The 14,160-nt window shown below is 38.7% G+C and overlaps 1 protein-coding gene across 1 annotated transcript in view; it reads left to right on the top strand.

Annotated features, from left to right (window-relative positions):
• LTBP2 (latent transforming growth factor beta binding protein 2) overlaps positions 1–14,160 on the top strand; it is a 106,880-nt gene that overhangs the window by 48,194 nt on the left and 44,526 nt on the right. The window contains exons 8-9 of the mRNA XM_087724183.1: positions 164–266; positions 8,797–8,871. Of these exons, the coding sequence (XP_087580309.1) occupies positions 164–266; positions 8,797–8,871 (178 nt within the window). The remainder of the gene's footprint in view (positions 1–163; positions 267–8,796; positions 8,872–14,160) is intronic.

The raw sequence follows: 14,160 nt of genomic DNA, 5'->3' as shown, positions 1-14,160 counted from the left end.
CAAGAGTTCCTGCTAAATTCAAAATCTCTACTATGCACTCTACTTTCCACAGGAAATCATGCTTTTGTGAGCCTTTCCTCTACCTCTACCATGTTTTTTCACATTTTCTTTGTTCCTTGTATCTGGGACTGATGAGATTCTAATGTCACTTTTTCATCTCCAGTGTGCTGATCCATTGCCTGGTCTCGCAAGGTATGAGGATTGCTGTGGAAGCGTGGGAGCCTTCTGGGGTCTCAGCAGATGCATTCCATGCCCAGTGAAACCAGGTAACTGCTTTTCTAAGAAGAACCTTTCTAGCCCAGATTTTCTCCAGATGTGTTGGACTATAATTCCCACAATTGTCAGCCAACATATAATCTAGCACACCTGGACTCCTGGAGGGCATTTTGTTGGGCAAGGTGACTCTAGTCCCTACTAGACATTTTGTAATATGATCTATTAAAAAGGACATAAATAGAATGTGATGCCTAATGTAAACACATTTGTTATAGGAAGTTGGCAGATCTGGATGTTTTTAGGACACTGATTCCTGTTTGAATTTGGTGTTTTCTCTCATCCAGGCAAATAATATGCAATGTATTAGTTTTTCTGATTCTTCCTTGGCTACAGTGTTAATTTAGGTGACTTAGTTCCTGGCTCAGAGCTTTCAAGAATCCTTCCATACCACCTCCATAAAACCCACAGCTAATCACGTTTTTTTTTTAATTCAAAGGCATTAGTCAAGAGGAAACCGCAAAAACGTGCCCATCATTTTAAGAGATGTGGCTGCAGATTAGCTTAGGAGGTTGCATACTCAGCCTTTATGCATTATGGGCCTGCTTTAGATGAACTCTTGGCAGAGACTTTGGAAATAGCAATACTTCAAACAATTGGCATGATTGAGTCTAGATCCCATTCCAAAGACATAGATATCTGGTTCTGTGTTTTCTTTTCCTGATGTAAAACAATTGCAGGGGATAGTTTAGTTAGTCTCAAAAATGCATGGCCTTCCAGTTGGACTATTGCTTAGGCCAACTGGTAAATGTTGCCTTGGTGAGATGGGCAGCATAGAATTTAAATAAATAAATGAAATAAATAAAAAATAAATGGAAAGACAGATTGATTAGGACTGTTATATAGGCAAAAAGTATTTTCAATTTTTTTTGTTAGACTTTGGGAAAAGTATTGTAATAGGTGGTTAATACAGGTATCCAATCCTCTCTTTAATCCACACCATAGAAAATGGAATGGCCATGGTTATGGATAGGTGAATTCTGAGCATGCCTTTTGTAGACAATAAAAGGGAAACCGGCACAGAAGATGGCCATTTAATGACTTAAAACAGACGTAAGCTATGTCTCTGAGATCAAGCACCACACTTTGAATTTTATTATTGTACTTTATATGTTGAGTCACAATAGCAAGGAATGTTTTGTAATGATGCTCATTTTGAGGGACTGTACTGTTTTTCCTATTGCTGAACATGTATTACAGGCAAACAAGAAGGTTATGTCGGTGTTAAATTACATGCCCTTGTGATAAAGATAGAGATAGAAATGGAGATAGAGATAGAGATAGGGATAGGGATGGTGACAGGGATACAGAAACAGATACATAGACAGAAAGACAGACAGATATCAGGCAGCACAATGAATATGATGGCACCAACTATAACTATATTGCTTGGCTTCCTATCACCTCCCTACAATGGAGCACACCCTATAGTTTCTTGAATAGATCAAATTGGTTTGACCGATTCCAATGGAAGAATGAAGTCCTGTACAAAACTATGTGCAAAGTAAGCCATATAAGGCTGTATAGGCAAACAACAGCATTTTAATTGCCTCAAGAAGTCTGTTGCCAACCAGTGCATGGACCAGAATATTGGTGCACCAACAAACACCAGTCAGCACATGAACCATTGCATGCCGAACCAACTGAAACTTCTGAGCGATCTTCGAAGGCTGTATCATGTAGACTGTGTGGCAGTAATCTAACAAGTACATAAAGATCTTTCCATTCTAGATACTGGCACACCAACCAAGCTGGAGAAAGAATCTCCTGGTCAGGTCTTCACCTGTTGTAGTAGCAGGAAGTATGAATTCAGAAGAACCTCCAGGTCATAACCAGTTCCTTCAGGGGTTATGAAACTGCTTATGAGACATCTCTGGAATAGACAGACAACCTCAATGGACAATATACTTAGACTTATATACCGCTTTACAGTGATTTACAGCCCTCTCTAAGTGGTTTACCGAGTCAGCATATTGTCCCCAACAATCTGAGTCCTCACTCACCTGGGAAGGATGGAAGGCTGAGTCAACCTTGAGCCTGGTGAGATTTGAACTGTCAAATTGCAAGCAGCTGGTAGTCAGCAAATTGCAAACAGCTATAGCCTGCAGTACTGCCCTCTAACCACTACGCTACTGTGGCTCATATTAACTCCATCTTATTGGGATTCAATTTAAGCCTATTCTCTCCCATTCAATCCCTCTAGGGACCAAACAGGATTTCAGCAGCATCATGGATAACAAATACCTATCAAAATTGCTATTATTAATGTCTCTAGGTTTTAGACTGCCATTTGGCTATCAATGCCACAGCATTCCTTCAGTCTTAGAACACATTGAAAATAAGATAGGCAACATTTGAAGATTTGGAGGGTACACCTCTTCTCAACCTTTCTGAGAGCACAGGAATCCATCTGGTGGTATATGCTGTGACCAGAAGGAATAAGACTGATTTTTCCCCATTTCTTTTGGCTTTGGACGGGACAGAGGATATGATTGGGAGCACAATGTTTTCTGGAACAAACTTTTCTCATTCCTATCTTAAAATTACCCAAGGGCTGAAAAAACACACTGCTGACTGAGTCATATCATTTCACTGCAAAAATTCAGCTGTGATTTGTGGATGCTCAGTTGTCTGTTTATGATTTCAGCACCCATGCATGTTCCTATTACTCTAGTCAATTTTATTAGATTTTTTAAAAAGATTTTCAGACAAATTATAAATAATTCCAGCTTTTTAAAGTGTTTCATTTTCCCAAACAGAAAAAAAAATACTGTGTATTGAAATGGATAGTTTTGAACAAGGTATTCAATGCATTCTGTGAATAAACCTCCCACTGAGTTAATTTGAGTTGGCAAATAGCTGGCGGATTGCCCAGATAAGGTCAGAATCATTGAGAAATGCTGAACACTATTACAGTAGTCATGCCAAACTTTGTGGTTGAATAGAAAATGCTATGAAACCCCAAATTCTTGCCCATCTATGACAAAACCAATAATAAAATAACTCTAATAAAGGCATGAATTATAGTTATTGAAGCCTCTGAAAGAAATGCTTCCAATAAATGTCATAGTGGTACCCCAAAGGCTGGGTACTCAAGCTGAGTATGTTAAAAGACACATTTAAATGAGAAAAAGAGTTGATTTCATGGAAATGGAATTTATGTAGAGCATATAATTAAGAATGCATGTATTTTCCATCAAATAGAATTTTGGCATGATTTAAGAGTGGGTTACTCATCTTTTTGTTTGGTTGGTTTATTTGTATGCCACCCTTCTCCAGGAGGGACTCAGGGCGGCGAACACAGGGAGAAATCCCTAAAGATTTAAGAGACTTTACTACTCTAAGGGTTAGCAAAGTCTCTGTATTTAATGTGCCGTTATTGTATTGACTTTCTTTAACTTATGAGACTTTTCTATTGAAGTGCAGTTGGATGTATTGCACTAATTGTTCATTGTAAAAAAAGAGCGACCAAACAATTCTAATTGCTTAAGTAGATTCTCAATTGTGTAATTGTTTGATGAAACAGCTGAACGCATTCCAAACACTAGAGATTTTTTGAAGTGTGCTCTTGATATTATGCAACAAGAAATTTATACAGTATGCTGTAATAGAATTATGGGTCTAAAAGAATCCATGCCAACTTCTATTTCACCAAATGTTCACACAACCATCTTTCATGAAATTACTAGGTAGTCAAACAGTTTTAAATCAATTGTGAATTTTAAGCAGTGGTTTTTAGAAAAACATTTAATGCACTTTATTTCACGAGAATGGCACTATTTTGGTAAAATGTTCAATTGAATGATCAAAAGCCATTCAAATGCGGCTTCCTTCCAGGAAAAGAAAAAAAAAGCATTAGCCTCATATGCTTTGTATACAGCAAGCTAATTTGTTAAAAGGGGATTTGTTGTAGTGGGAGTGGTGGAACTGGTGGGGCAAGTGATGACAAACAATTCCCCAAGCAACCATATTGGACCCCATCTGATGAACTGATCTCAAGCATATAGCTCTTTCAACATGCAGCTTCGTTAATCTAACAATTATATCCAGATGCTCCTGAACAATATGGGAGGAATCTTTGAGACCTGCTGCATGTCCACTGAATGTCCCCAAATTCTCTATTTTTAATCAAGAGCACTCCAGAGAACTTTGGATCTGCCATATATGGTACTGATTATGTTGTTCACGAGTTTGCTAAGCTGGGGATGGCATCAGGAATGGAAAGATTTTTTTTCTGCGAAGTTTCTTTAAGTGGCTTAGCTATATCTGTGATACAAATATTTTCTGCTGTTTGTAAAGTAGAAAAATCCATTGTTTTATTTCAGTGAATGAGAAACTCAAGAGCATGAACAACTTTGCAAAGGATACTGCTGGGGTTGACATAATATTCTATTATTTAATGTTTCACATTTTAAAACGAAGGGCTTTTTAATGGTTGTTTGCTTTTACAGTGAATTCACATAAAAATTCCAAACAAAAGCCTGGTTTAGACTCAAAACCTCCTTTGCAATTGGTCATGCAAAGCAAGAAAGAGAAAAGGGAGGGAAGAGGGAGGGAGAGGGGGAGAGAGAGAGGGAGAGAGAAGGCATCAAATTGTTACCGGAGATGCAGGGTCATTAGTTATCTGAAATAATTCACATGACAGTTTGGGGGAAGTAAAAAAAGAATGATTCAGAACAATCTAAGGAGAGGATTGTTGTAATCACTGTAAATGTCAGTAGATGAAAGAAGAATTCATTAAAAGGGAAAAAACAAATTCATTAACTTTAGATTCTTGGTAGGTGATGAGTGCAGTTGTCTAAAAAATGTTTATGGAGGCTTGAAACCCAATATAATATACTTTGACTTTCTAGTGAAAAATATTCTTCCTACACATTTAGAAAATATTTTTAATTTTTGGTTAATATTTTAACATTTTGATTGTCCATTGTGATAAGGCATGTCTCCTGTTCATGGTTAAGAAAAGATAGCTTTATTCTACGGGCATATATGCATCTGATCTCCCAATAGTATGACAGATCTTTTATCTGAGAAAAACTATCAGGACACACTGTTTGCTTGCAGAATAACAAGACACTGGGTTGATATGGGGAAAACAGAATGTTGTCCAAAAAGTTAGGAGACATTACGGTCTTTGGCCACCTGCAGGTCATTGGAACTTAAAACAAAGCATAAAGTATTGCATTCTGACAGTAGATCAAGACATGGAAGATTATATCATTTTAGCCAAATCTTCAGGCAATTCTGATATTCCACTTTCTTCCAAGGAGGGATCTTTCAGCTGCCCATTAGTCTTAAACCACATTTACTCTTTCTGGAAAAAAATATAAGCAGACACATACAGAATAAAAAATGCTAATTCTTTTGGCTGTATCTATGAGTCCAGTCACTGCCTATGTCTGTCAGAGTATCTGACTTATTTTCTTTCAGTGACTTCTCTTTCCTAGTTCACATCCAACATGAGAACCACTCAGCCACCAACAGATGATTAATTATGTGCTATTAAGTAGAATTTTAACAACCAGAGATTCACCCTGACAAGGTTTTAGAGACCGCCTTCTGCCAATTACCTCCCTGCGACCAATTAGATCTCACAGATTGGGCCTCCTCCGAATTCCATCTGCCAGCCAGTGCCGGCTGGCAACTACAAGGAGGAGAGCCTTTTCTGTAGTAGCTCCGACCCTTTGGAACGAGCTCCCCGTGGAGATTCGCACTCTCACCACCGTCCAGGCCTTCCGCATAGCCCTTAAGACCTGGCTAGCCCGTCAGGCCTGGGGACAAAGATAATCGCCCCTCCCGAATGATGAATGAATGCTGCACATTATTTTACTCTGTTTGTCTACGTCATTGTGTGTATTTCCCTCCCCTGATCCTATGTAAGCCGCCCTGAGTCCCCTCAGGGAAAAGGGCGGCCTATAAATTGTAATAAACCTAAACCTTAATGGCTTTACTCTGTCTGAACCAGCTTTGAGTAATTGTTGATACATTTATGGAAGGAAATAGTTCCACAGTACTGGTAAAATTTGAACATTGCTCTAGATTAGAAGCGCACAACAGTGTGTTCAAGGGCAATGAATACCTTAAAATATAAAATTAGTGATACTTTTAATTGGTCCATTTGCTCAGTTTCTTTTTTTAAGCCTGTATACAGTTGTACAGTACTGATACCTTTGCTTCATGCATTTTGGTTGTTGAGCTACTATATATACCTGTGTTTCCCTGAAAATAAGACTAGGCCTTATTTTCTTTTTGGCCCCAAAATAGGCACTAGGGCTTAATTTCAGGGGGTCACCCCCATTTACAGGAGGCTCATTTCTTCTGCTTGCTCATAGTGGGTCAGGGGGCCCTATGGCATGCCAGTGCCACTGCTGTGAGGTGCAGGGTGGAACTGCCTCATGCACTCTGCACTGGCCACCCATGCCACAACATTTGCCTTGCTCATGGCAGTGGCTCCATCAACACTATCCAGCAGGAACCAATGTGGTCACTGGCCCACTTCTTCTGCTTGCTCATGACCGCAATGGAGCAGGAGGCAGAGTGATGCGCCATCGCTGTACTTTGAGGTGAGGCGGGTGGTGGTGGAGCTGCCCTGCGTGCCCTGCACCAGCTTATTTCAGGGCCTCCACAGCCAGGCCATCCATGCCCCGACACTTGCCTTGCCTCACAGCCATGGCACCTGCACACTACTCAGCCTCCTGCTCTGTTGTGGTTGTGAGCAAGCAGAAGAAGTGGGCCAGCAGCTATGTGGGGTCCTGCTGCACATAGCTGCTGCTGCTACTGCTGCTGCTGTGAGGCAGGTGTCAGGGTGTGGATGGCCTGGCTGTGGGGTCCATGAGGTAAGCGGGTCCGGGGCGCATGGGCAGCTCCACTGCCTGCCTCACCTCTTGGCTGCAGCACTGTGAGCAACCAGATAGAATGGGTGTGTGGCCGTCTGTGTAGGGTCTTAAGTAGGGCTTACTTTGGGGGTAGGGCTTATATTAGGCGCACATATAAAACATGCTAGGACTTATTTTCAGGATAGGTCTTATTTTGGAGAAAATGGGATATATAGCTGCTCCAAATTATGTTTGAAATTCATCCTGACAAAATAAAGTTGGGCACTTTGGTGAGGTAATGTTGAATGCACTGGCAACTATTTACTTTATAAATCATTGTAGTCATACCTCATTTTCTGGTGGTTGTTCAAGGTAAATATGTAGTGGAATGTGTCCAACAATCATAATATCAGCCCTTTTAGGTGGACCAGACCAGGAAGGCTAAAACTATTTTTATTGAGATTGGCTATAATAGCAGATTGTTGCAAGTCTGAGTGTGCCCTCTGCAGAACTCAGTGAAAGTCATTTTCCTTACTTTCCCAACATAGTCTGCTTCTAATATGTGACTGTTCCTATGTTTGGTTGTAATAACAGGATGATGACAATGCTGATGATAAATGGTATTGCAAGTATCATGCAATAGTGCCATCTGATGATATAGAATATTTACAATAATAATAGGTGAAGTAGGTGAGAGAATGGGAGAAATAATGATTTCCCCAGGGAATTGTCCCAAAGATATTTTTTTCTTATTTCCAAGAGGCAACTGGGCATTCTTGTTTTTCTTTGAAGTTGTTTCACTTCTCAACCAAGAAGTTTCTTCAGCTCTGAGTGGATGGTAGGGAATGGAAGGATTTATATTCCTTGCAGACAGCTGGTCATCTGCATTCTTTTAGTGAGTTGTTAAGGCCACCTGGAGGCTTATCTGTGTCATTCATCCATGACCTGGATGACTAAGAATTTCCATAGACTCCCAGGGACTTTATATTATAAAGAGTTGATAATGTGATATCCATGCAATGAAATTGCTGCCTAAGTTATAATATCTCAAGAGCCAACAAATAAAACCAATGTATTTGTCCTGAAAAAAATCCACCAAGAACCCAAATACAGTGTGTTCTGAATAACTTCCATTCGATGAACCTTCTTTTTCCCGGGATGCTTAGTACTGTTTTCCATTATAGAGGTTTTTTTTAAAAATAAATGAACAATCAGAATAACTGGATTGGCAAATTGTGGAGGAAACAGATTTTTTCAGATCATTCCACTTTGCAGATTAGACGTTCCTTGATTACCTAATTACTTGTAGACAATAAAGTGGATTATACATAAATTCTCTGGAGTAGAAGGGTGCATGTTCATGCATGCCTAGGAGAAAACTAACAGGGTTTAATGGTAAACATTGTTAAAATTACATTGATGAAACCAACTTGACTGCAGAATTGCCTGGATTATTTTTCATTCTTTACTTATGCCAATATATCTCACAGGACTGTAACTGGAAAGCGTGTATAAAATGAGAGGAAGTATTCATATATTATACATGTTCTGAGTTCCCATAGGAAAATTGAGATATAAAAACAAGATTAAACTGCAGTACAGCACAGCATAACACAATGCAATAGTGTATCCTATTAGAAAAGGAAGAAGTGAAAGGGGGAATCTGAATTGTCCATCCATGATGCAATTTCTCTTTCTCTTCATTTAGCTTATCCAACAATAGAAAATGGACATGTTGAGTGCCCACAAGGATACAAAAAACTGAACCAGAGTCACTGTCAAGGTAGGCAGCCATTTCTTTCTAATCTCCTTTAATTTAGGTAAAAAATATCCTCAATGGTGACTAATTACACTGACAACCATATTTTTTTTTTCCTGGCTGCGCTTTGGAAGTGTATGTCCACTGCCTTCTTCCTGATCTTCGCCTTCTTCCCTAGTGTATAGCCTTGGAGTTCCTCCCATAGAAATACTAACCTATCCTGATGCCACTTAACTTTTCCTCCTTAGCAAAACTGGTCAAGTGGAGTGACCTGCTCAGGTAACAATGAAGAACTTGTGCCAGGATTACTGTACTGTACTTACGTATATATCTCCTCCACTGTAGTTTCCTTAGTTACTAGAATGGAAATATCTACTGTAGTTAAATCGATGTAAATCAGTTACAATTGATATTTGACAACTTTGAACCTTCCTGCTTTGAAGTCAATACTCGCTGCTTTCAGGCATGAAATCTGGTCTTGGTTTATTGGTTAAGACCAATGCTGCCTTCCAAGAGATTTAAATTCTTCTAAAGTTTTAACTGTGAAATATACATAATGATAAACATTTCTGTAGTTTGATAAGTTGTAATTAATAATGTAACAACCAGTTGTATTCCAAATATAATATTCCTTGTAAATATTTTTAATAAGAGTTGTTTTCTATAACCTAAGGCAAACATGGCTACAGCATTTTTTGTTTTGTTTTGCAAATGTATATCTATGTGTAAAAGTAAAAGGAGCTAAGAAGATTGGAAACTGAATCTGAGTATTTAAACATATTTCAAAGTTGGCACAGGTCTAGTCTCTGGGGCAAGATTATTCCATAAGATAGGAGCCACTGTGAAGAAACACCACATCCAAGGGTCAATGGATCTAAATCATAAAAAGAAGCCAAGTTTGTTGCACCTGGGGAAGGCAGACCTGCAAGTACAGTACCTAGAAGCCAAGCTATATGGGACTTTAAATGTCAAAAACAACACTTTGAATTATACCTGGAAATCTATTGGACACTCACAATACATACATATTTCAGATGGCTGAAGAGGCTCTCACCTGCCAGTATGCAAACAGGTGCATTTTGCACCAAGTACCTTTTCTGAATAGTCCCACATAGAATGTATTGTAATCTAAGTAATGACGAGAGTTTGAGGTACCATTACCATTATGGTAAAATGGTCAGATCCATATTAACACCACTATTTGCTAATATTTTTCCATAAGTTAATAAATTCAGTGCAGTATTTATTGTATTTTAATTTAAATTCAGGCATTACCAAGATAACAGGCTGGGGATGAGGGTATAAAGAATTCCACATGAATTTTATTGGAAGTACACTAGATTTGACAACACTGCACTTGTTAGCATGAAATAAATTCTATCTAACTGAACAAAAATCCATTAAGTATATGTCTGAACAGATGCATTACTGAAAAATAATTGCTAGCTTGGAAGTTATTTTTTTTAAAAGGTGCTTACACTGGGAAAATTTACATTAAAGCAAGCCTGTGTCAGAAAGGTGAATGTTTTAAATAATGAAAGCAGACTAATTTACTTTTAAAAAGGAAATTAAATTTATAGTTAATTAAATTAAAATGAAGAAACAGACATCTTCATATGTTAGAGGATGGTATGAATGGAAATAATTACAAATTTTCTATGGGCAAAAGAACTCGCATGGACAGATTTATATTTATTTATTTATTTATTGAATTTATATTGCTACTTATTTGCCCATGGCAACTCAAGGCAGTTTACAGAATAAAAACCACATTTAAAACAATAAAAACTAACAAAAAGAATCAAATAAATCAATATAAGAAAATCACCCCCCACCTCCCAACCCGGCGACAGCAGATCACATGAGCCATTTAATAGTTTCCATCCTGCTCTGGGTTCTCCAGACGTGTTGGCAGAACCAGCGCTTCAGCGCTTTCCAGAAGAATATTAGAGTGGGGACTATTCTAATCTCTGGGGGAATGATGTTCCAGAGAGAGGGAACCACCATGCAGAAGGCCACCAGGTGTATCTCCTTTGGGGATGGGATCTGCAACATTCCCTGCCTCCCTTCTCTGATGGGTCAGGTAGATGTGACCGGCAAGAGATGGTTCCTCAGATAACCTGGTCTCAAGCCATGATAAATACAAAGAGTAAAATGGATGGGATTTTATATCTTTTTAGTGAGTGAATTTTTTACAACATGAGTGAGGCAAACATCACAATATTAAAATGCTAATGTAGAGGAAACCATACTTTGCTGTACTTACATTTAATATGTAGGATGTTGTGGTCTAATCTATGCACAGATGGCCATTTTAAGATTCAGAGATGCTTATCAACAAATTTTTTCAAACATCTTTTTGCTTTACTACTGTAAGTATATAAAGCAAGTACTTTGAAAACATAATCTTGAAATATGCCAGTCACAGTGTGGCCAGGTGCATGTTAATTCAATAACTATATTTACACTGGCTAAACAATGGAGTTGTACAGGTTTCAAAAATGGTTTGGAGTAAATACTTTGGACCTCACTGAAGTGAGAGCATAGCATCTGGCTTCTTTCAGACTTTTTGTGAGCCTGAAAAAAGAAACATCTGCTTTATGGAATTAGCTCATTAAAATTAATGCGACTCTTAAAGTAAAGGAAACCTTTTCTCCAGACTCATTAGGTCTGTTAAAATATTTTAACTCAATTCTCAATATCAGAAGCAATAACCGTTTTCATTCCTAGATTTATCAGTAACAAATTATTATTACTGATCCATTTATGACTAAAAATATACTGAGGTGGTAGTTTCTGTCATTGTTGACAGGGCAAATAACTTTTAACCTAGAAAGTATTCTGAACTAAAAATAAACCTGAAGCAACCGTTAGACCAGGATTCCTCCAGGATAAATCTATATATTTCAGTTCTTATTTTGTTCAATGAAGAAATGCATACTACACAACATCTTTTAAGCATTTGTTGTAAGTGCTCTTTGTAACCATGGTGTTGAGCCAATTTGACAAGTGGATTGGTTTATTTCAGAATAGAGAAATAATATAGCTTTGGTACAGTATCAGATTATGATGGTCCATGCTGTTAGCCTTTTCCAAATTGATGTTCTCCAAAAGTATGGGGAATACAGCTCCCAGATTTCTTAGTAGTATGTCTTTCTATATTGACTATATCAATGACATGTATTCTTGCACTGCACTTGCTTTCAGAACAAGGAAATGCCTATTACATTGGAAGGGAGCAATGACCAAAATGGAAATGTTTTATCTTGGATTATTAGCCTAGAATCGGCATGTGTCCTCCCTGGGTTAGGCAATTTTATCACAGAACTACCTGTTAAATGTCTTACAATGCTCTGGAAGAATACTGTTGGAGGAATTTTAATGGCAGAAGCAGACTTTGCTAAGGAAGTCCACCAGGGTTTACCCTTGTTGAAAGGTGGTTTCTGGAGAGCATTTGGTCAATGATCTTCTAACAGACAGCCATCCTTGTCTTATTACTAGACTCAGGAAAATATCCAAAGGTAGATTGGCTGTGAAATGGCCAGGATGGGTTGAGTTAGGTCTCCTGCTTGAGCAGGGGATTGGACTAAAAGACCTTCAAGGTCCCTTCTAGCTCTATTCTGATTGTTTGGTTGAATCCATAGTGCTTGTAGTTCTTTAACATCTTCTTCTCATTGTTTTTCATTAACACCAATAGTCTCTTCACTATCTACTGTTTGCTGCTCACTCTGCAAATTGATATCATTATTGGTAGTTCTGAATAGAGCGATGTGGTGGCCTAGTGGTAAAGATGCTCACCTCCCACTTGGAAGGTTGAGAGTTTAATCCTAGGTAGTGGCAGATGCTTCTATCCTAAGCACAAAGAAAAAAAATAGCTGCTGTGAATTCTGTGTGGCATTGGGAAGGGCATCCAGGCAGTAAACACTTAGCTCCATCCAGTCTCCCTGACTCTGTCTTGAATTAAGGAATTACAGGGTCCTAAAAAGGAGTTATTGGCAGTTCTGAATACACTAAATTTTGAATTCCTTGCTTTTCAATTGCTTCCAATTCAGCATTGATAAAGAACGTGTGTTTTAAAATTACACGTCTTTGTTCCATAAGTTTCTGTTTATTAATTTTTAACCTGTATGTCTTTCTTTCCAAAACTGGTACATTTGCTTTTATATTCATTTTGATGCTTTCAGTTGGTAGAAACATTTAAGTATTTTCTCTTTGACCAAATTCCTTGCTTTTGATTGCCTTCAGTAGCCCTGGTTGCCTAGCATAGGAAGCTGAGTCCTATCACGTATTTTTCAGTAAATTTCAGTAATTTTTCAGAACATCCAATATGAAATTTGTTAATCAAGGTGACAGCCAATCTGATATGAAATTTCAATTATGTATTTTCACTATATTGAATGGGGTGTTTTCCAAACAAATTTAGCCTAAGTCTTCAGCTAAGACCTTTCTGACATAGTTGCACCTGTTCACACAGCCCTTAGCATCCTTAGAGCATACAGACTCCACTGTAATGAGGTATTGTTCCTTTGGAGGTGGGGGATATTATCATTACCATTATCATTATTATTTTTTTGCCAATTTCCAGTTACTTTAATTGTACAAAAAGTCAATTTATTCAATCATGTATTCAAATAGCACTCTCTAGTATCCTATCCATCTTATGTCTTGCATCTTCTAATTGAATAAATTGTCAGGGTTCCAAATAACAACCCTAATGAAAGACTCAAAGGTTTGAATTTCCTCAAAGTTCCATTTTATTAGAGATGTCATATTGCCATGATGATGAATCTATGGCACGTGTGACACAAGTGGCACGCGGAACTATTTCCTAGGGCACGTGAGGTGTTGTCCTGTCAGCTCCAGCTGTGCATGCACATGCTGGCCAGATGATTTCAGCCTTCATTTTCGCCTGTTTTTGGCCCTCTGGGGGCTTCCCTGAACTTATGGGTTCCTGAATTCAGGGTTGCCCGTAGGGCTGTTTTTCTACCTTACGGGCAACCCGGAAGTTAGAAAACAGGCCATTTCTGGCCTTCAGAGGGTCTGCAGGAGGGGACAGGGATGTCATTTTCATCCTCCCCAGGCTCCTAGAAATCCTTCGGAGCCTGGGGAGGGCGAAAAACAGGTCCACTGTGCCATCACGTGCCAAAAGCAGGGAGGGGGAGGACAAAAGGGGTGTTGCACATGCGTGCGTGGAGGGAGGGCATGCTCCCCCGCTTTTGGTACGTGATGGCAAAAAGGTAAGCCATCAGTGTCATATTGGCACATCTGGGAAAACCCGAATCTGAAAGTTTCCTGGTTTTCCCCACCCAAGTG

Source organism: Thamnophis sirtalis, unplaced genomic scaffold, assembly GCF_051295495.1.
Source record: "Thamnophis sirtalis isolate CommonGarterSnake01/CBP01778 unplaced genomic scaffold, rThaSir2_p1.2 scaffold_1, whole genome shotgun sequence".
Lineage (NCBI taxonomy): Eukaryota > Metazoa > Chordata > Lepidosauria > Squamata > Natricidae > Thamnophis > Thamnophis sirtalis.
Note: the sequence above shows the minus strand (reverse complement) of the source record. Positions and strands in the feature narration are given on the sequence as shown.